We start from the raw sequence: 27,901 nt of genomic DNA, 5'->3' as shown, positions 1-27,901 counted from the left end.
TTGGTGCACTGTCGCATCCACATGTGTTACTCCATTTAACTGAAAATTCCCTCATGATAAACTCATGCATGTCAGTTCAGAGAAAGACCCAGTTGAGACTAGAGCACAGGGATAGTGTACTATCAGTTGTATGATTTACTGAGTTATAAATATCATGTATGCAATCAGAGAAGCACCTATATTTGGATTGCATAGTTTTGGAAGCATGAATTCCCTTTAAATACGAGCTATTCATCATAGGAAATAGGGGTTTGGAAGGAAGTAGAAATTGGCTAAGTGTTGGCTAATAGCGGGCTTGTGAGGTAGAGAGTTGAGCATACTTGTGCGAAATTGTTCTGAGAACAAGCTTTGTATCTTCACACATATTTCAGATTTAATGCAATATAGATAGGTGGGGTTTTGAGTTGTGGATTTCCATAGAAAAACTTATTGTGTTATGTGTCATTGATTTGTCTTCTTCTTATTCATATTATTTTCATTGATCTATTGGCTTTCACTGGTTGAAAGTAGAACTAGATTCTTGTCCTATGCTTTATTAAATTGCATGAGCTTGTGAATCTACAAGAAATTCTACACACTTTTCAATGGGATCTGGGCCAAATTCACCACCAGGTCCTTGATCATCCCCAAGCACTTGACCCTCTTAGAGTCAAAAGAATAGAGATCTTTATATGGTATGGTTATCTCTAGACCCAGTTGCTCCATTACTGACAATGGCATCAAATTATGAGAATCTCCCGAGTCCAACATGCAATTATGGAGCAAGAGGTCATGTACTACCAGAGTAACATAAAAAGGTGGAGTGGAGGGATCTTGTTCTTCAACATGAGGTCCAAAGACTACCATTGGCCTTTCTTCTTGCAGGTTTAAACTGTCAAGTGGTTGGATTGAAGTGAAAGGAAACATAAACTTAGAGACTTGGGCCTTGTAGGTGGGATGTTTCAAGAGATCAAAAAATGGGACTAGGATATTGAATTTCTCAAGATTTTTCTGAAGGTTAAAGATGGTAGGGCCTTTTTCTACAGTGCTAATTTCTACAAGCTCCTTTTCTTTTTCATGGATGGGTCTAGTAGGGGGAGGTGATTTACCTTCTTTGAGGACTTCAGGATTATAGCAGTTCAAATTTGAGGACTCTTTCTTACTTTAAATAATTGGATCTACAAGCCCTTTCCCCTTGTCAGCCGACTTAAGAGGTGCTTGGGAGGAAGTTCCTTCATTATGATCTTGTCCTCATGATCTCTTTCTAAATGATTTCATATCGTATTTCTTGTACAATTGAGCCTACATGAAATCAAAAAACTGGTTGCAGTAATCATTGATCTTGTTAGCATTCAGTGTTGCATCAAGCTCCTCCTCCTCTTCCTCATATGTTCTGAGTTCTTGTCCTTCATTGGAGAAACAAGAATATAAGTTCCCCGAACATCACATGTATCTAGTATTAGTTCCTCCAAATCATCTTCTATATACAATGGAGGATGAATGTGGTCTTGTTGCTCTTTCCTCTCCCTTTAAATTATCTATAGGGGAGGCCTTATGTATTGGGGATTAAAACCTCGATTAGCAACTAGGAAGTTCTTTCTTTGAAGGCTTTTATTCTCCAGCTCCTTTTTTTTTCAGTTTTCTTGATAATTTTTTTATCAACTTATCCATCTCCTCTATCCTCTATTTTTGATATTCTCTTCCTTGAATTGAGGAAGATGCATCCTCTTTCCCATTTTTCTTATCTCCCAAGTTAGTTCTGCTTCTTTACTTCCCTGTGGAGGTAAAGTTTTATTCTACCTCAAGGGCATTAGTTTGAATTTGGTCCAAGGTAGGAGACTTCCTCTCTCTCAGAGTAAAACTGAATTCTAAATCAAAGGCCCCAACAAAGACTACTCGGGCAACAATCTGTGGAGGTTTGATTTCAACAGATATATTGTTGTACAATTTATTAAATCTTTTAATAAAATCTGAGATATCCTCACCAGATTTCTTCTTGATAACATTAAACTAAATGAGAATGTATCCATGGTCTCTCTTCTCACCCCATTTATGCATAAAGGAGTTCTCAATTTCTTACCAAGTGTTAATGGTAGCATTTGGCAAGAATTTAAAACATTTCCTAACTTCCCTGTCCTAATATTGGATGAAAAGCCTCAACACTACATCCTGGTGTTCAACATTCAGATTTTCTACAAAGACACAAAAAATTTATGTGTCTCTGTGCTATTATATTAGCTTCTTCATTATATCTAGGTAGGAGCTTGAGATAGTCCTGTGGCATAGCACTTAAAGGTTGAGGCATGTTCAAGGGAGAATATTTGTTTAACAAGAAGCCTGGGACAACCACTTGGATTAGAGGTGGTGGTGCTTGAATTACTGGAGGAGCCTGAGGTATTACTAATGGTAAGACAACTGACTAACAGTGGCATGATAAATTATTCACACTTTGGGTATGACTGCATTGGAGTTTATCTTTTATCCCTTCAACTTCTTCTTTGACCTCTAGGGAGGCAACACTGAGTAGATGACCACTTTCGAGAGGATATACTAGGACTCTAGGAGGGAATTCAAAACAATGAATTACGACCTTCTGTGGACTAGATGAGGAGGTTTCAGAAATTAGGAGATAATAACATTAGTATTTGGAGTCTTTTCTTTCCAAATCCTTCTGAACATATTCTTTTTGGGTCAGATATGTAGGTTTTAACCCCGTACAGAAATTACCTGCTTACAAATTCTAAAACACATAAAATAAACAATGCGAGAGCATAACACATAAAACACATATACATAGAGATTTTCCCCTGGATCCCAAAACCGAGACTATCAGCTTGAAATTTCATTATGTTCCTTTCAATGTTACAATACATATTTATACATGCCAAAGCATCCAATACCATGGACGAAAAATCATCGCATCCAAAACCATGGACCGGAAACCATTGCATCCAAAACCATGTGCAAAAATCATGCACAAAACCATAGGTAGGTGCACCCAACCTAATATAGGGCCAAAAAACAAAATTTTCCGGGACACCACCCTAGACCCCATAGAGTGGGGTTACCTGCACCCCTCAAACCCCCCGTGACCCCCCCCCGCTACATAATCAGCGCAACAAAGTGGGGGATCCACCCCCCTTATAACCCCCTGGTTAACTATGTACGCTAGTCGTGGAAAGAATATAACACAACCCAACAAGATACAAATGGAGGCTTTTGCTGAGAGGTATCTAAGTGGGCATGGGGCCTATTATAAGCCAGAATGATCAAACAAAAATACAGACAATGGAGTCGCCAAGGTGTTTATAAATGAATTCAGAAATTGGAGTCCCCAAGGTGAGGGATCTTCAACCTGTACTTCCCTTGCTCACCTGACAGAGGGAATGCAGAGATTTGTCATACCGAGGGAAAAGTATTTCACATTCATTCCTGAGAAATGACGCCAAAAATATGTTGTCACTCCTAGAGACAGCGTCGGGTTGAAGGGGAGACCAGTGCCTAAGACATCTTAAAGAGTGCTTTTCATATTTCTATTTAAGGCTTTAAGCACTTCAATTTGTCACAAATAACGCAAAGGGGTTTGATTTAGAATTGTTCATAAAGGCACCAAACATGAAGCAAGTTGTGCCAGGAGTATTCATGAAATAATCCTCAACTTCAAGGGCTTTGGAAGTAGTTATAACTTTAGAGTATAATAAAAGCAAATAGTAGTTAAATATCCGGTGTCATCCATTCATGTGACTCACAGGATAGAGATGAAGGAACTAATAGGAATTCCAGGAGAAAAAACGTTATCAGATATTGGTAAGGAATGTCACATTGTATCAATGGGGCATCAAGCCTGTGGGGCCCTTAATCTGTGGAACTACCCTCTATGGATGAGAGACATTGTCGCTCAGGACCCCGATGGAAATGAGAGACCATATCCTGTAGACATGCCCGCACTGGAGAGTAAGAAATTTATTACTTTAGTTACTGGTTGCACTTCTTTTTTCTCTTTTTTTTTTTTTAATTTCATCCTATTTTAAATTTGTTAAATTAAAATTTGAAGTAGCAGATTTGATAGAGTGTACTTTTTCAGTTTATCGTGATAGGGAGAGGAGCATAGCAAGATACAATGAATTCCGGCGGAATATGCTGATGATTCCCATCTCAAAATGGGAAGACCTCACAGACGATAAGGAGGCAATCCAAATGTTGAAAGAGGTCTATGATAACGACGTTGAACTTCTAGATCTACAGGTCGGCCTCATGGCAGAGAAGAAGATTAAAGGTTTTGCCATCAGCGAGACGGCCTTCTTTATCTTTTTGCTCATGGCATCACGGTGGGTAAATAAATAATTTCTCATTTTATAATATTCCATTCTTCAATAAAAAGCGCAAAATTTATCATTCATTTAGTAAGATGTGTTTTGTGAATATATGTCGATTGCAGTCGATTGGAGGCAGATCACTTTTTCACCAGTGATTTCAAGAAAGAAGTGTATACGGAGGAGGGGATGGCATGGATAAACAACACAGAGGGCCTCAAAGACGTGCTGAAACGTCACCATCCAGAGTTGGTAGAGAAATCGAAAGAAAGAAAGAAGAAAGAAATTATTTTAACATCCACGAGGCTAAAGATAGCCTACGGGACATATTGCTTCATCATCTGCTTGATGTATTCAAACCTTTTTTATGTGAATCTTCAAAATAAATGCTCCCATCTTCTCGACAAACCCCTCACTAAATAGATTATCCCAAGAGCTAGCTGCCAGCGTATCTGCATAACTTTCCCTGTTGTCTTTAAAGGCCTCACATTCTAAAATGAAATGTTTTCTATTTCCACTTTTCAGGAAGAACAAAAAATGCATACTCTTTCCTCCCACACTTCCTTTGGCCTTTTCCAGTGCCCTGTTTCATAACAGAATTGATGAGAATTAGTCGTTAACTGAGCAATAATAATTTTGGCTCTCTAAGAGATATTGGCCCCTATGTATGCTTTTGGTTGATGACTAAGAGTGGGATTAAACACTTCAATATAGTAATTTTTCTTTCTTCCTAGCTCCTTATCCCAAGTACACTTGTGGAAATTTTCCATAACAAAATCTTTTATCTCTTTGCTATTTATGGGACACGCGTTTAAGCAAATACCCCATTTACTAAACCATTTGTTATCTTGTTGCATCCAATTTTTTTGCTCTTGCACAATCTATCATTAAAGAAAACCTTAGGCCATCTACCTTCTTCCATTTGCTCAAATCTTTTTAAATACCTTATGACTCGCGCCATAGTAATTGCTTCGATAGGAGTAGTCCCTATTTCACTTAACAAGATAGCATAAGGAACTGCACTTTTAATCTTAAATTTGTTTGTAATCAAACGCTTCTGAATTTTCTCAATTTGTCTCCACTGCATGTCAGATGTACTGTTGGCCCATAGTTCACAACCATAGAGAATCACCGAAATCACTAGAAGCCCAAAAAGAGTTTGAGTGGTTTTCCAGTCCCATAACTATGCCTCTCTACACCTATTTTGAAAAGCATAAAATGCTTTCCAACCCCCCAAAGTTCTTTTCTTTCGACAACCATTCCAGCTTATATTTTTGTTGAAGTCAATTCCGAGGTATTTGTAATTCGTAACTTCTTCCAAAATGTTAACTTTAAAGTAGAACTTATGCTGTTTATGTTTTCTTTTCTTAGAGAAGACCACTACTTCCATTTTGTTGATATTGACTTGCATCCCACACTTCTACAAAAATTTTCAAGGGATAGTAGGTGCTCTTGCAAACCAAGAGCCAATTTAATAATTAGGATAAGGTCATCTGCATCCAAAAGAAGCCTTATAACAAAATTTCCCAAATAGATACCATCACCCCCTTGTGACTTTAACCACTCCTCAAGCTTGTTAATATATAAACCAAAAAGGATAGGAGACAGTGGGAAACCTTGTTTGACCTCAATATCGCTTCTAAAACTTTTAGAAATGCCTGTTGAATTTCTAATTTTGAATTTCACCTCTTCATACAACCTATGCGTAGCTACTCTCAAATGATTAGGAACCCAAAGTTCCTCCATTCCGTGCCAAAGCTTATCCCTAGGAATGGAGTCAAACGCTTTTCTGAAATCAACAAAGCAATAAAATACTTCTTCCTTTTTCTCCCAAACTTTTTCAATGATGTGCTTTAAAATTATACAATGATCAACTATGGAATGTTTAGGTCTAAAACTTGCTTTCCCTTTAGCATGCTTATCTCTTTCTTCTACCCACTTGCTAATTTTGTTTTCTAGCATGCTTCCAAATAGCTTTGCAAACAAAGGGTTTATCATGATGGTCCTATAATGCGAGGGATTATTGACGTCACCGCTCTTGAAAAGAGGTATTTCCAGACTAGTTGTCCAATCTGTCGGGAGCCCTTGTTATATGATGTTGTTGAAGATTTTTGCAATGCGAGGTGCAAGAATCTTTGAGCCCCACTTTAGATATTTTGCTTGGAGTTCAGCTCAGTCTTTTACTTTTCCAACACACAAATTCTTGATACCCATCTCTACCTCCTGTATCGTGAAGAGTTCAACATCAGTGTTGACCAAGGGGGGAGGGTCAACTTTGGGAAACTGCTCATAGAGTTGTCTTGCATATTCAAACCATTTAGAAGTTGTAATATTATTTCCAATCTGTATCTTTTTCGGTTGGAGCTCCTTCAAAAATAATTTTGGATTATTTTTCCCAAGGAAGATTAGTTCTTCCCTCCTTGAATCCATGAAATCGGCCTTTTTCTTGCTTAATAACTTCTTGTAAGCTTTGAGCTTTATGTTATCCTTGTTTGTCTCTTTCCACATTCCCCCTGCCTTTTCGCATTCCTCGTCAAACCAAGCATTAATCGGAAAGCAATTTGTTTCAGACTTCTTAATTTTTTTCTCTTTTGAGCTTTGCAAGTGTGCATTGAATAAAATGTGTTAGTTCATGACTATGAAGGCTGTGAATTGTAATTTTCTCCTTCTCGAAGAGCCTCTCTAGTGTCATTTTGAAGGTATTACAATTTTATGGGGTCAAAATAATTCTTCCTTGCGGGAGATTTTGTTGGACATGCTGAATTTTTTACTCTAATTGTTTATTTCCAATCCAAAAGAAAATAAATAAATTGGCTTGTGATATGATTTCAAGTCCCACAGCTGATCTCCAATCAAAACTTCCTCCATTTTCTCACATAAACCACAAGAGAAAATTACATAGTCTACCAATCTTACTCCATTGTAAGTATTGCAAGTGAAATTACCGGACTTTGCCCATCTAGTCTGTTATCACTCATATTTTCCTTGAAGTTGTTGGGAAGAGGAAAGGGGTCCGCGGTAACCACAAATCAACTTTTAGATACAGAATCTAGCCAATCTGTATATAGAGAGGGCTCTCTCTTTAAGTTTTAGCTTTGTTTTGAAAGATATTAGGCTAGTTATGAAAGTTTAGGGGTTTTGAATGTGTTTGGTGGTGAAATTCAATAGCAAAGGGGTAGAACTGAGTAGTTTAGGCCATTGGAGTCAAAGAAGATGGCTTAACTGGATTTGGTTTCTTAACAAAGGATGGTTTCAAAGGGTAAGATAATCAAACAGGGAACAAATAAAGACTTAAAATAGATGGAATGGGCTCAAAATGGATGAAGGGCAGTTAAGAATCCTTCAACATATTCGAAAGAGGGAAATTGAATGATTACTAATAAAGAGTAGTTAAGAATTCTTTACTAAATAATCAAAGTGAATAAACTAGAAAACAAGAGCAATTAAGAATTCACTATTTATGCTAGTTCAGATGAAAAAAATTAGGAATAACAATGTTTGAAAACAGATTGCATTCAAGCATTTTCCGAATTACTCTTTTTCATTTATCATTCAGATGTGAAACATAGATGATATAATAGACAAGGAAAACTTTAAAACATGAGATATAGAAGACTTATTGATCCGGTGTCTGACTCAAGAATTTTGTGAAAAGTCCTTTGCATCAATTCTTTATCTAGCTAGCCATACAAAATTTTGTCCAACAACATTTTGTTCCAAAATAATCAGTATTACAGCAATGTCAAATAATCCACACTCAATACTCCAATTGAGGGAGTATTCATGTAAAAAAAATTACAAAAAATATCTCATAACAGAGTGAGATATATTCTAGGATGACTATGAATAAGTTACAAGAAAATAGAGACAAATGGTATCGTAGATAGGAGAAAAGATAAATTGATGTTGTGTTGTTCCTATTCTTGTGAGTGCGCTGGAGGCAGGCCCCATGATTTGGCTTGCTGCTGTCTTCTTTGGTAACCTTGTGCTGGTTGCCCTGTTTTCACTGATACTCTTTACCTATTCTGATACACTTCGACCTGTTTGACCTATGTTTATCCTCTTTACCATTACTTATTGCAGTAAATAACCAAAATTTACCCAAGGATAAGTTTACAAAATGTCTAACATTTCTTCCCACCATTGTGCTTATGGTATTCTAGTTCTTTGAAGCTTTCTCAGGGTTTCATTAGTTTCTGTGTACCTGAAAAAGGTAGGCTGAATTGGAAACAAGTGCTTTATCTCATGCCCGACATAGAACAAGTTCTCTAGCCTGTCGTAGGGAACTCTGTCTGTAGGAAATGCTTTTGCTACTGATGCACTTGTTGATGGACCCGCCTGGTTGCCTACATACTGATTCAATTTCTCCACATAGCCTTTATGACTCATTAGTTTATCATGAATAACTAAAGGACTTGGCAACCCTTTGCTTTGCAAAATATCAAATCTCTTCATGAAGGCATTGATCTCTTCTTGCATGTCATGGCACCTTCTTTCTAAGTTTTGCATCAGAGTTCTTTTAGTAAAAACCCTTTTGACTTCCAAAATTTTCCTTGTTCTATCTTGAATGCCCAGCTCTTCAAGCTAGTACTTATTCTTGGTATTCAAAAACTGTATGAGCCTGCTGGCTTCCTCAAGCATATTTCCTAACTCTGCCCTTGCCTTTTGAACTTCTTCTTGAGCTAGCTTCACTAAATCAATTTGCTAAAAAGTTATTTGAATTGATGGCCAAACATCATTTATTGATTGAGTGATGTTGGCCTAAAGAATTTTATTAACTTTTGTCAAAGGTTTCTCAAAAGTGAGATTCTTTTCTAATGATTTCACTAGGTTTTCTAACCCTTTGATTTCTCTTGTCCTTTCAGCGACATTCATCTTTTAGAGATCATACCTTTGTTCTAAGTTGGCATACTGTTCTTGTACCTTTTTAAGCTCTGAAACTTGCAGTTTCATGTCCTCCATTGATTTTATTAGTTATTATGTGCTCAAATTGATAGTACTATCTTGTGCTACTCCTATTGTTCCTATTGTTGTTGTACCTGTGACCATCTCTGTTGTGGCTACTGGAATGTTTAGTGCCAGAGCTACTCCAAGGGTTAAAGGGACTACAGTTGAGACTACTAGTACCACATTGGGAGGCTGAGAGGTTGACTCTCCCTGATTGTCCTTCAATGATTTTTCAAGTTCTTGCTCAGTCTCATTCAGTTGTTCATTAAGTTTTAAGAGCAAATCCATCAGCTCTACTTCAGATATTTGATTTATGATCTCAACAGTCTAGGGATGACTTGAAGATGGCAGCTTTAGTTGTTTCCTTAGGGCAGCAATATCTTCATCTTTCTTTTTGATTAAGGCTTCTATAGCCTTTACATCTTTGGGATCATGACCCAATCCAATAATTATTTCTTATAAAGACTTTATTTTGTTATCTTTGGCCTAGGAGGAAGCTTTCTCCAAATGCAGTTGGGCAGTTGTGTTATCCAAAGAATTTTCCAGTCTCTGGGCCATCATAGCTTTGCTAGTCAATGTGGAATAAATCATTTCCCCAGTTCGTTTGTGCAGCTCAATCTGATCTAAAGGATGAATATCCTTTGCCATGACTTCAAAATTGGTTCTCAGGTAGTCTGCTGCTGTTTGAGGCTATTGCAGTTTTGGCTTGAAATAGCACATTATCATCTTACCTTCCTTGATCTCATAGGCCGACATCAATCTATTTTGATTTGAGGGAGCCATTTCCAAAAATTGATTATAGACCTGAAGTCTCAATGGATCATTTTTGGCTTTTATGTCTATAAATGTCTTTTTGATATCCCAAGTGTGCTTCACCGGAGGTCTGAAAGAAGATACCTTTGCACTTTGTTGCCTCTCTAACTATTTTCTCTGTGAGCTAGTAGATGTCCCACCTACTAAGAAAGTTTGTTGGCTATCTACTCCTTCTCTCCTCTGACTATCTGTAGTTTCTTCAACAAATTATTCCTCTGAAAGGGGATTTAGCCTTTGCCTTTTGGTACCATGCTGTTCTGAAGGTCTATTGGTAGGGGTAGTTGTTTCCCTGTCTCTCTTTTTACTTCTTTCCTCATTTAGAGGAGTTTACAGAATTGGAGGTTCTCCCACATTGCCCTAAGGAGTGTGCATTTGGGCCTGCTCTTTCAAAGTTTGAGGTTGCTTTGACATTGTAGACTGCTTTGTGGCCTGTGTACTGTTTTTTGGTTCCTTGCCTTTGGATGTTCTTGTGGCTGGTGTACTAGTTTCCTGTGAATGTTGTTGAGAGGTTCCATCTGAGGAGGGACCAAGTCTTGATCATTGTACCTACACAAAAGAATCCAGGTCAAGTGTTTTCTCAATATCTCTCATAACATTTTCAATATTGACCTATTCACTATCTTTTTCTACTATGGTTCCTTCCACCCATTCATCCATATTTGCAAATTGTTAAATATCTAGAATCCTATGGTGAATGTATGATGACAATCTGTTCTTCATTATTCTATCACATATAAAGCTGTTAGGGTCATATGGTACCCACCCAAAACTCTTTTGCAACTTAAGATGATCTTCTAAAATTCTTTTTGCTTCTTTCCATGCATCCCTAGTGTTACAGACAAAAGGGCTTAACTGATTCTTGATTCTAAATTGAGCTTTCTTCTTGGAATTATAAAAATGGACTAGGTCTAAATTTATCATTTGCCTGAAATATTCCAAGGCAAAGAGCCTCATTGGAACATACTTTGATAGCTTAAAAGGGCAAAGCTCACACCCATATATTCTGATTTTTGTATGGTTCTTGTATAGGTACCAATCACTTATCCTGTACTGCTTGGAGAGCTGGAAGCTCTTCTTCATATCACCATTGATCCTAGGAGGGGAAACCCCTGTCAACAAGGTGGTTGCTGGGTGAAAAAATAGGTCAATGAATTCATTGTAGAAGTAAGGGGTTTCAAAGGAACTATGGAAAACTGCAGACCAGAAGATTACAGACCTTGGATTTCCTCTAGTGTCAAGTTTCATGATTGGGAAAGGGAAGTTCTTCGACTGATAATACAACATAAGATGATATATGAAAGTGGTGTATTTGAAAAGTCCTTCATTGTTCAGTCTTAAGAATTGATCATGAAACTTATTAGAAATATAGGAGGCATAGTCATACTTAATAGCAGGGGGTTGTCCAGGAGTGAAAATTGACAACAGCACTAGGGTTATCTCGTCAACATACTCACTAGTATTGAATCCCATGATCAAAAATATCATATCAATTATGAGTTGGCCCATATCTGTGAAGAAATTCTGCATGTAAGAAGGTGGGCCATCAGGCTGATGCTTTGGTGACATGAAAGTCTGACAGATATGTTTCAGTTTTGACTGAGACAATTGAGTGGATTTCTCAAACAAATATTCCATGGAAATGGGGGTGAGAGCTTGACTGGAGTGGAATTGTAGCATTTCGTTGATGGATTGAGCAGTTATTGGAAATAGGACTATTTGGCTTGGAGACATAACTGCTCTGAGGTTAGGGTCATAATTGGCTTGGAATTGGTGGATTATATCAGGAAAAACATGGACTGAGGGGAGAAAATACATGGGAAGGTTAGATTCCCACAGTCCTAGGATGTCAGAGCCATTTAGATAGTTATCCCTACTTTGGAAAAAGACTTTAAGGTGGTTTTTATTAGTGGATAAGTCTTTTATCTGAAAGTCTTTATCCGCAAGAGGCAGATAGTCCAAATCTTTATGAGGGGCATTCATGGGTGCAACAGACAAAGCCACGGGGGTTTCCATTTCTGGTTCTTGTGGATTCAGAAAGGAATTTGGGTTTTCAGTGGAAAATAGGCAAATTCACAGGTCTGGGAACTTATATGGTGAAACAAAGACTGAATTTGCAGTGAATTTTGGTCTTTTATGCGGAATTACAATGTAAAATGTGAACTTGCAGGGTTTCGGCGGAAATTGGATAAATACCTGTGTTCGGGGAGTGAACAGTGCAAAAACAGGTACAAGCAGTAGCTAACAGGTTCTAGACTGGTTCGACTACAAATTTCTTGGAAGGTGGCGGTTGGAATTCTTCGACAGTTGACCTTGACGTTCTTTGCATGGGAACACTGGTATACGGTTAAAAACAATGAAAATGACATTCACTTGCTTTATTAGCAAAGTCAAGGTTGGCGGGGGTATTTTGGTTTTCAGGCGGATGACGAGCGCCGAGAAGGATTTGACATTTTTGTCACATATGGAAAGCGGTAAGTGGTTTCATCGCACGGCTTTTGGGGATGGGCGGTATTAAGGCGGGAGCCAGTGATTCCATAGATCGCTTGATGCGTGGTAGAGGTACGGGGGAAAACCACTTAGTGATCGTGCGCTAACGTGCGGTCATTAAGGGGTGTGAAATATTGATTAAGTTCGTCAGAGATGGAGAGTGCGATCGGACGGCTGGCGGGAGACGCGATATGGTGGGGTTTAATAGCGGCGGGCCCAACATAATTAGGTATTAATTAATTATATCGGCGGCGATATGATAGGTTAGGTAGAGTTATTAAATAGTCTTGATGATTAATTAATCCTCATTAAACAGTGGCAGGATCGGGTTCTTAATTAACTACAGGTTAGTTAATTAATCCCAGTTTAAAACATATTATGGTTATAATTGACCATTGGGGCAGGATATATCGACTTTTGGGGTTCTTTAATATATTTAAGTAATACAGGAAAAGGGTGATTTTCTTTTATTTGGGAAGTATATAATAAAACGTTAGTGGTTAATATGACCAAAATGAATGGGAAAGTGCTAAGTCCAATGTTTTCCAAAAGTATTTCATCATATAACATATTGACTTAGGCCAAAGTGTATAAAAGGGTTTTTTATGAAGAGTTATTTCAATTTACCTAAGTAAAATGGGATTTTACTTAGGAAAAAACTTTTATGAAAGTAAATGAATGACTTATGGGTGGATTTAAGTACTTAGGCCTTTAAATTATTAGGTCGAGGGTCTGGTCCCTCTAGAAGTCAAAGAAATGCTCTGAGCCCCTCTAATTTTCAAATGCCTTCGTACTTAGGGGGAATTAGTGAAAATTTAGGGAAAGATGAGAAGGGGAGTTAATAATTTGACCTTGTCTTGCTTGAAATGCTTCCAGTGTAATGTTTGCCTTGCACTTGTGATGAAAGTGAAAATTAACACATTTAGAGTCATTATCCATAACATGTAATTCTACAACATCATCTACCTACCATACCTACTTTAGCCTAGCATTTTCACTCCTTTATTAGGGTGCACTTAAACTAGCAAACCCTTATCATACTTTCTTTTCTTTTACATGTAGAAATCTATCTAAATCTAACCTTATTACATCCAAGGGTTCAAATTAAACTGTTGAGCTCCTTTTATTTACTCTACCTATCTACTTATCTGCCAAGATTAAACAGTTTGGTCAGATTTTATTCTTTATCTCTAAAACATGAAATTCAAATATGAATTAGTCAAGCTTAAGCTGTTTGACTGTTCATCAATTGTGGCACAAATTACAAGTTGCACACAATTTATTTATTACATAAGAGTAAAAAGTAGTGGCATTTAGACTTGCACACTTTCCTTGGTCTCTCTTTTGGTGGGGTTCATTTTCTTTCACTTTTTTGACCATTTTATTCTTTTCAACCTTTGATTTTTCTTTTAGGGTATACCCTCTTTACATTTTTACATTTTTATTTTTTTATTTTTTGAAAATATGGAAAACCTTTTCAATAATTAAAGGTATGAACATATTACATAGCTCATCAAGTCAATCATGAAATATGACACCTATTGGTATAGGAGCATAACACTGGCTCCACTTGGGGATGGCTTTTCCTGGTGGAAAGTTAAGAATAGCAGGTCAGATGGCCTCTAAATGATTTTGACTACACTATGGAATCTCCTTCTGCTTGTTACTTTATTGTATGTATGACAGTGATACTCCTAAAGCTCAAGGCCTTCTCTTCGGGCTTCAACTCCAACAAGTTACTGTCCAATCAAAACCGTGACATTATAAAGGATATAGTATGTACATGTTAAGAATCAGCATACATTAATAAGTAGGATCAAAGTAATGTTTCAACATCCGACCATTAACTGGCCCTTCTTCTGTTTCTGTGCCATCCAAGTTTTTCAGATAATATGTATTATTTCCTCGTAAGGCATAGATAATATAAGGTCCTTTCCACAGGAAGTTAAACTTCCCATGTTTTCCTTTATCCTCTCTTCTAGAATCCCATATTAACACATTGTCTCCAAGGTAGAAATCTTCTGCCTTGGTTATTTTATCAAATATCTTCTTAAGCTTCTCCTGTAACACGTGGGATCTTTGATACACTTCCTCTCTGGTTTGCTGCAGATTGATGGTATGGTTTATCCTCATTTGAATATCATTAGGTTCCACCTGAGCTTCTTGAAGTAATTTCATTACAGGAACTCCTAAAGATGAAGGAAATACAACCTCCATGCCATAGACTAACTCATAAGGACTAGTTCCAATAGATTTTTTGGTGGTGAGTCTGTCTGCCCATAGTGCATTTGTAAGTTTCTTGTGCCAATTTTTCTTGTTCTCCTCCAATAATTTTTTAATGATATTAATGAGGCTCTTGTTGGAGGACTCAACCAGACCATTACCTTGAGGGTAATAGGTTGTGGAATGGCCTAAGGTGATATGGTATTTGTTACAGAAACTTATCATCTTCTTGGATTTGAAGGCAGCAACATTGTCAGTTATGATTTTATCAGGGCAGCCAAATCTAGACAATATGTTGGTTTCTAAGAATCCTATAATTACTGTGTCATTGGCTTGTCTAGAAGGAATGGCCTTTATCCATTTGGTGAAATAGTCTGTGGCAGTGAGAATCCATTTGTGTTGGCCAGAAGAGGGAGGATGGATTTCTTCAATGAAGTCAAGGCCCCATTGTTGGAAGGGTTTTTTAGTGGACACTGGTCTCAGGGGTAAAGGTAATAGTTTTCTCTTACCTTCAAAAATTTGACATTTATGGCAAGCAGTGACAAATTTCTTTACATCAGCGAACAAGGTTGGCCAATAAAATCCAGCCCTTAGGATCTTGTCTACAGTTGATTTCCAGTAAAGGTGTCCACCACAGTCTCCTGCATGAAATTCTTGGAGAGCCTTGTTAGCTTCTTCTTTTAATAAACAATTCAATAGAATACCTTCATGATTTTTCCAAAAAAGAGCATTATCTAAAATACAAAACTTTGAAGCTTTCATCTTTAAAAACCTTTTCTTTGTTCTGGATAACCCTGAAGGAGCTTGCATGTTTAATAATACATAAATTACATCAGCATACCAAGGTGAATCTAAGAAGGCCTAGTTGATTTGTGGAGTCGCCATCTCCTATTCGTTATCCAGTTCATTAATATCCAGGGCTTGACAATTTGTTTCAGTCATGAGCTTGGCCAATCCCTGCCATTTTATTAGCTTTGTGGGTTTTATTTCAATATCGTACTCTAATATGGTAGCAATCAATTTACCTCTTTTGCCCTCAATTCCATCATGGGCTAAGATGTCTTTGACAACAACATTTGGTACATAGGCTATCACATGGGAGTACAATATGTAGACTCTAAAGTCTTTAATAGCTTTTATAAGTGTAAAAGCTTGTTTCTCCATGATTTTGTATTTTAATGGTGCATCCATAAGTGATTTACTAAAAAAGGCTATGGGTTTCTCACATCCTTGATCATCCTTTTGTAATAAAACAACAGCTATAGTGTGTTCTGATGCAAATAAAAATATTATGAAGTCTCTATCAAATTGTGGACTTGTAAGGATCGGTGTTCTAGTTAAATCCATTTTAATTTCTTCAAATGCTTGTTTGGCTTCTACTATCCATTTAATACTTGAATCCTTTTTTAACATATTACTAAGCAATCTAATCAATTCAGCTAAGTTAGATATGAATCTTCTCCAAAAATCTATCTTTCCTAAGAAAGCTTGAAGTTCTTTGACATTTCTAGGGTGAGGTATCTGCAGAAGAGCTTCTATTCTAGCAGGATCAATTCTAATGCCATCTTTGGAAATGATATGGCCCAAGAGTTTACCTTCCTCTAGACCAAACAAGGACTTCTTTGGATTCAAAGAAATAGCATATTTTCTGCATTTTAGGAACACTTGTTTGAGATGATCCAAATATTGTTGATCTAATTTAGAAAAAACAGTTAAGTCATCCAGATATATAACTTGAAAATCATGAATTTCTTTTGCAAACACTATGTCCATTGCTCTTTGGAAGGTTGCTCCTGCATTTTTAAGTCCAAATGGAATTTTGATGTACTTGAATGTGCCCCATGGTGTTGTAAAAGTAGTTTTTTCCTGGTCATCAAGATGAACTAGAATCTGGTTACACTTTGAGAACCCATCTAAGAGTGAAATCGTAGAAGCACCTACTACCCTTTGTAAAATATGATCCATCTTGGGTAAAGGGCAATTATCCTTCAAAGAAACCTTATCTACATTTCTTAAATCAACACATAATCTGATTTCTCCAGTTTTCTTCCTAGTAGGTATTAGATTAGACACCCACTCTGAAAACCTAATAGGAGAAATTATCCCTGCTTCATACATTCGTTTGATTTATTTTTCAATTAAGGGTAACATTACAGGGTTAATTCTTCTGAGTTTTTGTTTGAATGGTTTCTAATTTTCTTTTAAAGGTATTGTATGCTGAATTATAAAGGTGTCATATGATTTCAAGCCTTCATAGCTCCAGGCAAAGACATCCTGGAATTCTCTCATTAGTTCAACATATTTTAGTTTTTGGTCAGGGGGCAAAGATTTAGATAAATTTATCATTTTCGGATTTTCTTCAATCCCCAAATTATGTTCCTCAATATCTGCTTTTATCTTAGGTTTCTTTGGAATATCATTAGAATCAAATAGATCTTCCATCGAATTCTCCTTCAATAATCTCATCAACATCCATTTGTTTAAGGTCCTGCATTTCCTTATTGGTGAACTTTGTGGGATGAAGCATTTGAATTGCACTTTCTTCTGAAATGTCTGTTTCTACCTCATTTGTTTAATCAAATTCAATACCTGTATCTACATCTATGTTACTGTTAGAAAATTCTACATCTAAAGTCAAGAAATTATTAATTTGCTCATTACTATCAAACACTTGTCAGTTCTTTAAATTGTCAAGTATGGCTGGTCTGTGTCTAATCTCAGCTGTGAACTAATGATTAGGTTCGAATGGTAATTTGTAGGTGCTGGCAAACATTGCCAAACTATGGGCTTGCAAGTTATGTTTTCTTGGGATTTTAGCAAGTTGAGTTTCCAGAAAAGTATTGAAAATCTCTATAATCGTTCCTCTATAATATCTCAATCTAGGATCATTTGTTAGATACTTCCCTTTGATCTATTGAATGATTAAATCAGAATCTCCTATGACAGATACTCTAATTTCCCCTAATCTTTTGTGTAGTTTCAGACCTAGCAAAAGAGCTTCATACTCTGCCATATTATTGGTACACTTTAATTTTAATCTATAGGCATGGCCTTCAACATGGTCATTTTCAAGGTTGTACACCCAAACTCCTCCTCTTGCTCCTAACTTTTTAACTGAACCATCAAACTCTAAGTGCCAAATAATTTCATGTTCGTAATTGGTATCAGGAGTGTCAGGAATCCGTTTAACAGTGAGATCTAGTTTTTTACTTGCTTCTGGTCTATCTTGGGTATCTGATGTTTCATTGTTCTCAGAGATTTCTTGGATTTTAACACTAGACTTTCCATTTGTAATTTCTTTTGGTTCTGCTACTAAAACTCCTAATTCATTAGGGGGATCACTTTCAGCATTGTAAAGAATGAAAGAATCCATATCAGAGTGTACTGAGTAGATGGGGAAATTTTGGGGTTTCTCTTGACTACTTACTACATATTTCATTAAGGTTTCTATGTATGGTTTCTTAGGTTGGCCAAAAACTGAAATAGTAGCATATGACACGTCTAATTGAAGAGATCATTGAAGCTTTGCACCCCAAGATCTGGACAATAACATGCCATACTTTGGTGGAATATCTGCTACTACTATGTCCATTAAGATTGTTTTTGTAGGATATTGAACTAGTGAAACACACAAGTGTTTTGTTAATCCTAAACATCTCAACCTGACTTGAATCAAAAGAAAAAAGGTCTTTGTATGGTCTGGTGATGTCTAGGTCTAATTTCTCCATTACAGACTTGGGCATTAGGTTATGAGATGCCCCAGAATCAAACATGGCATTATGAAGTATTTTATCATGTATATTTAAACTTACATAGAAGGGAGGGATTCCTCAATCTAAGGGTTTTCTATTTACTTCAGGGCCAAATATTAATTCAGGTTGGTCATCAAAAACATTTACTGAGTCTTCATTTCCAGAGATTTTGAGTGATTTATTGATTTGGCTTTGGTAGACATCATGTTTAGCTAATTCAGACAATGGAACAACTACTTTTAACTTGCCTACTTCAGTCTCCAGATTAAAAGGTTTTTCAGTTTGAGTCCTTGTATTTTGGACAATTGGATTCTCTTTATTTTCTGTATTTTCTATGTTTTTCTCCTTTTCAGGAGTTGGGTTATGGGCTGAAGTTTTTTCCGAATCAACTTCTGGAGGTTCTTCCACATTTCCTTTGGGAGGAAGAGAGGTGGAGAGTTGTCTGTTACTAGGTTGATTATCGGATACATCTTCAATAATTGGATTAGTAGGATTAGGATCTGATCTAGAAAGAATATGTACAAGTGTGGTATTGCTCTTACCTCTGTTGGGTTGTTTTGTAGCTTTTTGTTTGTTGGTTTCAGGGACATCAATTCTTCTGCTCCTCAGATTATATTGCTTGTGGACTTCATAAATGGTTGTATCATATCCCTCCCTAAAGTCAAATGATTCACCTGACTGAGTTTGGAATTGTTTGAGAATGTGAGCTTCTTGATCCTCTTGGGTCAAGGAAACTTGTTGTTCACTATTGAGTCCCATCAAGGAAACTTGCTTTTATAAGTTGTTATATATAATTTGTTTCATAAACTCCTTGGTCTTTATGATGAATATGTTTTATTATATGAGTTATTCAGGTGCTATGTAATCGTTTGCTTGTTAGTGTATGCAGGCTTCAAGGAGAAGGAGATCATCTGGATCGAGGCTTGGTTGCTACAAACAGCGTTGGACTAAAGGTAAGCCTTAAACACCTGGTTTCTTTTATTTTAAATGCATATTTAGGGAAAGATAGTGCTTGATTGTTTTGTTTGTCACTATAAAAGCCTTGTTTTCTAGGGAGGTCGGTTTTGTCCGCAAAATTGACTCTTTCCGCATGACAAAGTTCCTTTTACTGAGTCAACCTCGTTAAAAAATGAATCAGGTGTGAGGAAAGTTCCTTTTACTGTGTCAACCTCGTTAAAAAATGAATCAGTGTGTGCGAGGATAGTTTGTTCCCGTCTCAACCTCATTAAAAAATAAAACTGGATGTAGCGAGGATAGTTTTTTCCTGTATCAACCTCGTTAAAAAATGAAATAGGCGGTTACGAGGAAAGTTCCTTTTACTGTGTCGACCTCGTTAAAAAATGAATCAGTGAGTATGATGACAGTTCTTTTCCTGTTTCAACCTCGTTAAAAATGAATCAGTTGGTCAGAGGATAGTTCTTTTTACTGAGTCAACCTCGTTAAAAAATGAATCAGGGGCGAGGAGAATTTTTTCCTGTATCAACCTCGTTAAAAAATGAAACAGGCTGCCACGAGCATAGTTCTTTTCCTGTGTCAAGCTCATTAAAAAATGAAACAAATCCTCCTCTAATTGAGTCGAGAGTTTGACTAGATCTCATAAATGTTAAGTTGTATATTTAGGTTAGTTATTTCAGTTTTTTGCATAATTTTCTTACAGTTTAGGTCGAGTCTTTCAAATGATCTTGTAACTCAACCTTCATTTCATCCAACTGGTTGAATGAAATGAAGCTGGGGGGCATGCGCTCTAGCAGTTATGCTTAGGGGGCATCAAGCAAATTTTTCTCTTTGTTTCAAGCTTGTGTGAAAATGAAACTACTCTGAAGCATAGTTTTTCTCTGTTTCAAGCTTTTGTAAAAATGAAACCTATCTCGAGTCAATTTCAGTTATTTTCAAGACTCGTTAAACTCATGAAAATCCCGAGATTATTTTGCTATCTTTCATTCTCGTAAAACAAATGAAAATGCGGAGTTCTTTCTGTCTTTTCCTACTCGTAAATTAAATTGAAAGTCGTCCATATGAGTACATTTTTATCATTTTTTCGAACTTGTTAAAACTTACGAAAAAATGAAAACCATGAGTACATTTTATCATTTTTTTCGAACTCGTTAAAATTCACGAAAAAGTGAAACCTTGGAGTTCTCTTTTAAGCCCTTTTCAGACTCTCAAAATATGAAAAGATTGCCGAGTTTTTTCTTTTTAAGCTCGTTAAAACAGAACTAAAAAAACGGTCCTCTTACAGCCCTTTTCTGACCGTAAAAACATGAAAAGATTGCCAGATTTTTGTCGTTTCAAATTCGATATTGGAAATAAAACGACGTGTCCTTGATCGCTTTTTACTTTTCAGGTCAGAGACACTAATCATGAAAGTACTCCTTGGTCGTAAAGATCAAGCGGTTCTCTCAAGTATTATTTTATACTTTTTCGGGCTTGGGAGACACAAATTTACGAAAAAGGTCAACCCTAGAGTCTTCTTAAGTTTTTTCAGACTCTCTAAAAATTGAAAAATGCCGAGTTTCTCCTATACTGGACTCGTTAAAATTTCACAGTAAAGGACCTGTTCGATTACAAACAGGAACGGACCACTCCTTCTTAGGGTTCGAATCTAAACTAAGTTGGACTCATTCGAAGGATGAGCTTATAATCAAGCAAATGTTATCCTCCTCAAGCTTGTAAAAAATAAAGAGGTACTTGCCAAAAATGGTGGGGGAAAAGAGAGGAAAATGAGCCTATTTGTTATACTTTGTCTCGGAAAAACCTTATCACCACTCTTGAACATGACACTTTTCATTCACCTGGGTTGGGAAATCCTTTGCCTAACAGTTGATCAAACCACATTGGAAGTCTTCAGCCGGTTTATGGGTATTAACTTTGGGTCAATTGTCACCAAGCCATCTGTTGTGTCGTTATGTGTTCAAGAGGTCACTGCAAATAAACCATTCATCTGCAAAATACCTGTCATCCATCTTGACCATCCCTGAGTCAGTCCTTACAGCTACATTTCTTCAACTTGATCTATGATTTCGTGTTGTGGGCTTGCCTACAACGGGTCGCTTTCTATCGACATCAGCACATTATCTAGAAAGATGATCTAGGAATCATCAGTACCTTGAAATCTGCATGCCTCAATGGCAGGTTTCTCGCCTATGATGACAGTTTACATCATTGACTTTCGATCGAAGGATTCCGTGATATGTTCGACATCAACACATTCATTCACATCTCATGGATTGTACTGGGTACTTTGAGAACCATTGACATCATTGGTGGTCTCTCTAACACTTGTTAACAGTTTACATCATTGACTGGTAATCAAGTGGTTTCTACCATGTTCGACATCAACTCATTTATTCGCATGGATAGAATCGTACTATTTCGGGAAGCAGAAATGAAGACCCTGGATCTAGTTTCCGCCATCGAGGCTGCGAGGAGTTTTGTATTCATTATACAACAGACTAATTATAAACATATGGCTGCGTCCATACTGTGTCTACATGTGTCTATGATTATGATGTATTGCGAAATCATTCCTATGTCAGAGCAGTAGTTAGTTTGTTAGTTAAGTTTTTGATCTAAGTATGGGAATGCCTACCTCAGCGATGATATGATCTCATATATGTATTTTGTGTTGAATATTTGCAGGTTCCGACTGGGCTCTCCACAAGATAATTCTCGAAATGATAAAGTGCTTCACCCTTCCTAGATGATATGAAACCCTAATCTACTACAGACCTTGCACTTTAGGGGGCAATCTGTTACACTAAAATTTGTCACCATGACTATTTGCAGTCAGTATGGCTCCATCAATAACCATACTGTCCTCATTGGCAAGTCTTATACCTCTGCTCCTCATGTCAAACTCCAAAAAAGAGAGAAAGCCTTCAAAAACTCAATATAACTCTGGTTCCGCACTTTCTCTTACTCTTACCTGCGTGCACGCACCTCAAGTACATAATACCTGCGTACTTGTACACTCTGTCTGTAAAGGGGTGGGTGCGTACCCCTTAAAAGTCAAAAGGCGCAAGTTTTACTTCAAAAAACTTACTTGCGGTCGATTCTAGAGCATTCTAGAAGATGGTTTGACGTGGATTGAGCGCCTCCAGATGGTTCATGCATCCCAATGAAAGAGGAACTTATCCCATGAAGAGGGGAGCTATCCCTTTGAAAGAGGGGCTTATCCCATTGATGGTGGACCTGTTTAACCTCCTCCAGAGCATTATAAATACAGGCACTGGGCCAGAGGGAGGGGAGGTTGAAAGTTGAACATTCCTAAGGGTAGATGCTGCTGAAATTAGGACTCCCTTATAGAGCTTGAGAGGAGAGATTCCATTCCTTTCTTAGCTTCATTTGGAAGTGGGTGAGCTGATCAAAGTAGAGGAGAACTCTTGCTGGACCCTGGGAGGGACCTGCACAACACCAAGGCACTGGTTGTAAGGTTTCTTTTGTTTCCAATTAATACAATTAAGTTCATTTTTCTCAACAAGTTGTTATATATAATTTGTTTCATAAACTCCTTGGTCTTTATGATGAATATGTTTTATTATATGAGTTATTCAGGTGCTATGTAATCGTTTGCTTGTTAGTGTATGCAGGCTTCAAGGAGAAGGAGCTCATCTGGATCGAAGAGGCTTGGCTGCTACAAACAGCGTTGGACTAAAGGTAAGCCTTAAACACCTGGTTGCTTTTATTTTAAATGCATATTTAGGGAAAGATAGTGCTTGATTGTTTTAGAAAAGCCTTGTTTTCTAGGGAGGTCGGTTTTGTCCGCAAAATTGACTCTTTCCGCATGACAGATGGTTCCTCAGAATTTGAGGTTTCATCATAATTTTCCTGGAATGGGGGCCTAATGTTTTGGTCGGGACCAGTCTTTCTAGTGTTCTGGTTTTGATTCTTCCTGAAATTTGGATTTCTCCTAGTATTGCTTGGTTGACCATCCCAAGGGGATTTCCTTTCAATTGTTTCTACTCTATCTCCCAGCCTATCCATCCCTTTAATAATAGCATCTGGTTTCTGTTCAAAGGGCGAGGGTTCTTCTTTCAATGGTATCCTTCTTTCACTTATGGCCTTGGCTCATTTAGATATCAAGTTGGCTTCAACATTGACAACTATACTTTGTATATCTTCTAATGTTCGAGGAGCTCTTTCCCTAAGCTGGTATGCCATATCAGAATCAAATCCATCAGGGAATTTGATTAAGGCCAAATCTGGAGGAGGTTTGAGGTTTTGAGGGATAGCATTGTAAACATTATTGAACCTAGTGTAGTAATCTTGCACAGTTTCTTGTGTTCCTCTTTTCAGGTTTTCATATTCTGATAAGATTTGGAGAGGATCTTTCTTCTTTTCCCATCTGTTTAAGAATTTTCTATAAAGAGCTTCTAGGCCATTGATACTATTTTCTGGAAGGGCTCTAAACCAGGTTTTAACTTCCCCAGTCAAACTTTGAACAAATATTCTCATTCTTACATAATCTGCATCTATTTCATATATTTCAAAGTAATCAGTCATTTTTTTGGTGTGTTGTTGTGCAGTGTAAGTACCAGAACCATCGAAAGGAGTGATTTTACTTTGATAGTCCTGGGGCATAACCCCTGGATTGGCTGGTAATACCAAGGGAGTATATCTATTTTCCATTGCAATAGGTAGTGATGAAACAATAGATGGGGTTGGTCTTGGAGTGGTGGCTGGTGGGGTAGAATGGGTGGTTTGAGGTTGAGATGTCTAAGGCAATGTTGATGAACTTGGAGAGGTAGTAGTGATCACAGAAAGGTTGGGTGTTCCTTCAAAGGTAAGCTTAGATTGTATGGAGTTCTACAAATGTCTATCAAGATGTGAAGTAACAACTTCAAGTTGTAAATCTTCAATAAATACTGGGTCGTGAACTAGGCGGACCAACTCAAACTCAAAAAAGGTTACAAATAAGGAAGTTCCAAATTTCTCATCAAAGGGTTCGTCCTCAAGGTAGATACACTTCAGAGGGTAGGATCTTGATCTGTAGAGAGGTCGAGAACTAGCAGAACTTTCTTGGCTTTCCTGTCTCCTAAGAATTTTAGGGATCAGATTACGATTTTCAAACAGGGGTGGTGGATTTGGATCAGGATTAGCTCTGGTGTAATGAGTCCTTTCTGAAGCCAGGTTTCTAGGTATATTTTTTAGTTTTTCTCTAAATGGGATTAACAACACAACTTCAACGGTTTCTTTAAGAGGTTTTAGATATTGGATTTGGACTTTCTTAAAGACTTATTTGACAAGAGGAATTGATCAAGTGCTTGAAACCATATGTTCAATCCATAAACTAGACCGGAGATAGACTGAAGCGGCATTCATTTACTGTCCAGTTGCAAAGCAAGAGTAGTTCAAAGGCTACCTGGCTAACTTCACGCTTCGTCTGTAGTTTATAAAGTAAACAATAGTAACAAACAAATTATTCATCCCCAGTATGGTCACCACTATGTTATCCCTAAGATTTTCCTTGAAGTTGTTGGGAAGAGGAAAGGGGTCCGAGGTAACCACAAACCAACTTTTAGATACAAAATCTAGCCAATCTATATCCAGAGGGCTCTCTCTTTAAGTTTTATCTTTGTTTTGAAAGATATTAGGCTAGTTATGAAAGTTTAGGGGTTTTGAATGTGTTTGGTGGTGAAATTCAATAGCAAAGGGGTAGAACTGAGTAGCTTAGGCCATTGGGCTAATGGAGTCAAAGAAGATGGCTTAACTGGATTTGGTTTCTTAACAAGGGATGGTTTCACAAGGCAAGATAGTCAAACAGGGAACAAATAAAGACTTAAAATAGATGGAATGGGCTCAAAATGGGTGAAGGGTAGTTAAGAATCCTTCAACATATTAGAAAGAGGGAAATTGAATGATTAATAATAAAGAGTAGTTAAGAATTCTTTACTAAATAATCAAAGTGAATAAAATAGAAAATAGGAGCAATTAAGAATTCACTATTTATGCTAGTTTAGAGGAAAACATTCAGAATAACAATGATTGAAAACAGATTGCACTCAAGCACTTTCCGAATTACTTTTTTTCATTTATCATTCAGATGTGAAACACAGATGATATAATAAACGAGGAAAACTTTAAAACATGAGATATAGAAGACTTATTGATCCAGTGTCTGACTCAAGAATTATGTGAAAAGTCCTTTGCATCAATTCTTTATCCAGCTAGCCATACAAAATTTTGTCCAACAACACTTTATTCCAAAATAATCAATATTACAGCAATGTCTAAGAATCCACACTCAATACTCCAATTGAGGGAGTATTTATACAAAAAAAAATTACAAAAAATATCTCATAACAGAGTGAGATATATTCTAGGATGACTATGAATAAGTTACAAGAAAATAGAGACAAATGGTCTCATAGATAGGAGAAAAGGTAAACTGATGTTGTGTTGTTCCTATTCTTGTGAGTGTGCTAGAGGCAGGCCCTATGATTTGGCTTGCTGCTGTCTTCTTTGGTAACCATGTGCTGGCTACCATGTTTTCACTGATACTCTTTACCTGTTCTAATACACTTCGACCTGTTTGATCTCTGTTTATCCTCTTTACCATTACTTACTGCAGTAAATAACCAAAATTTACCCAAGGATAATTTTACAAAATGTCTAACATTTCTTCCCACCATTATGCTTCTGGTATTCTGGTTCTTTGAAGCTTTCTCAGGGTTTCATCAGTTTCTGTGTACCTGAAAAAGGTAGGCTGAATTGGAAACAAGTGCTTTATCTCATGTTCGACATAGAACAAGTTCTCTAGCCTGTCATAGAGAACTCTGCCTGTAGGCAATGCTTTTGTTGCTGATGCACTTGTTGATGGACCTGCCTGGTTGCCTGCATACTGATTCAATTTCTCCACATAGTCTTTATGACTCATTAGTTTATCATGAATAACTAAAGGACTTGGCAACCCTTTGCTTTGAAAAATATCAAATCTCTTCATGAAGGCATTGATCTCTTCCTGCATGTCATGGCACCTTCTTTATAAGTTTTGCATCATAGTTCTTTTAGTAAAAACTCTTTTGACTTCTAGAATTGTCCCTGTTCTATCTTGAATGCCCAACTCTTCAAGCTGGTACTTATTCTTGGTATTCAAAAACTGTATGAGCCTGTTGGCTTCCTCAGGCATATTTCCTAACTATGCCCTTTCCTTTTGAACTTCTTCTTGAGCTAGCTTCACTAAATCAATTTGCTCAAAAATTATTTGAATTGATGGCCAAACATCATTTATTGATTAAGTGATGTTGGCCCAAACAATTTTCTTAACTTCTGTCAAAGGTTTCTCAAATGTGAGATCCTTTTCTAATGATTTCACTAGGTTTTCTAACCCTTTGATTTCTCTTATCTTTTCAACAACATTCATCTTTGAGAGATCATACCTTTGTTCTAAGTTGGCATTCTATTCTTGTACCTTTTTAAGCTCTGAAACTTGCAATTTCATGTCCTACATTGATTTTATTAGTTCTTCTGTGCTCAAATTGATAGTACTATCCTGTGTTGCTCTTGCTGTTCCTGTTATTGTTGTACCTGTGACCATCTCTGTTGTGGTTGCTGGAATGTTTGGTGCTAGAGCTGCTCCAAGGGTTGAAGGGACTGTAGTTGAGACTACTGGTATCACATTGGGAGGCTGAGAGGTCGACTCTCCCTGCTTGTCCTTCAATGCTTTTTCAAGTTCTTGCTCAGTCTCATTCAGTTGTTCATTAAGTTTTAAGAGCAAATCCATCATCTCTTCTTTAGATTTTTGCTTTATGATCTCAGCAGTCTATGGATGCCTTGAAGGTGGCAGCTTTAGTTGTTTCCTTAGGGCAGCAATATCTTCATCTTTCTTTTTGATTAAGGCTTCTGTAGCCTTTACATCTTTGGGATCATGACCCAATCCAATAATTATTTCTTCTAAATACTTTATTCTATTATCTTTGGCCTGGGAGGAAGCTTTCTCCAAATGCAGTTGGGCAGTTGTGTTATCCAAAGAATTTTCCAGTCTCTGGGCCATCATAGCTTTGCTAGTCAATGTGGAAAAAATCATTTTCCCAATTTGTTTGTGCAGCTCGATCTGATCCAAAGGATCAATATCCTTTGCCATCACTTCAAAATTGGTTCTAAGGTAGTCTGCTGCTGTTTGAGGCTGTTGCACTTTTGGCTTGAAATAGCTCATTATCATCTTACCTTCATTGATGTCGTACGCTGACAATCAATCTGTTTTGATTTGAGGGAGCCATTTCCAAAAATTGATTATAGACCTAAAGTCTCAATGGATCATTTCTGGTTTTTATGTCTATAAATGTCTTTTTGATATCCCAAGTGTCCTTCACCGGAGGTCTGAAAGAAGATACCTTTGCACTTTGTATAAATGTATTTTTGATATCCCAAGTGTCCTTCACTGGAGGT

At 37.1% G+C, this 27,901-nt stretch overlaps 1 protein-coding gene across 1 annotated transcript in view; it reads left to right on the top strand.

Annotated features, from left to right (window-relative positions):
• LOC149197807 (alpha-dioxygenase 1-like) overlaps positions 1 to 27,901 on the top strand; it is a 182,188-nt gene that overhangs the window by 83,588 nt on the left and 70,699 nt on the right. Inside the window, exons 3-5 of the mRNA XM_089408815.1 lie at positions 3,731 to 3,933; positions 4,064 to 4,307; positions 4,418 to 4,661. Of these exons, the coding sequence (XP_089264941.1) occupies positions 3,731 to 3,933; positions 4,064 to 4,307; positions 4,418 to 4,661 (691 nt within the window). The remainder of the gene's footprint in view (positions 1 to 3,730; positions 3,934 to 4,063; positions 4,308 to 4,417; positions 4,662 to 27,901) is intronic.

The sequence above is a fragment of the Pinus tabuliformis genome, chromosome 2_2 (genome assembly GCF_031772625.1).
Source record: "Pinus tabuliformis cultivar Carrire ecotype Pingquan chromosome 2_2, CPIR1, whole genome shotgun sequence".
In the NCBI taxonomy this organism is placed as follows: Eukaryota; Viridiplantae; Streptophyta; class Pinopsida; order Pinales; family Pinaceae; genus Pinus; species Pinus tabuliformis.
The sequence above is the reverse complement of the archived record's forward strand: the minus strand, read 5'-3'. Positions and strand labels throughout refer to the sequence as shown.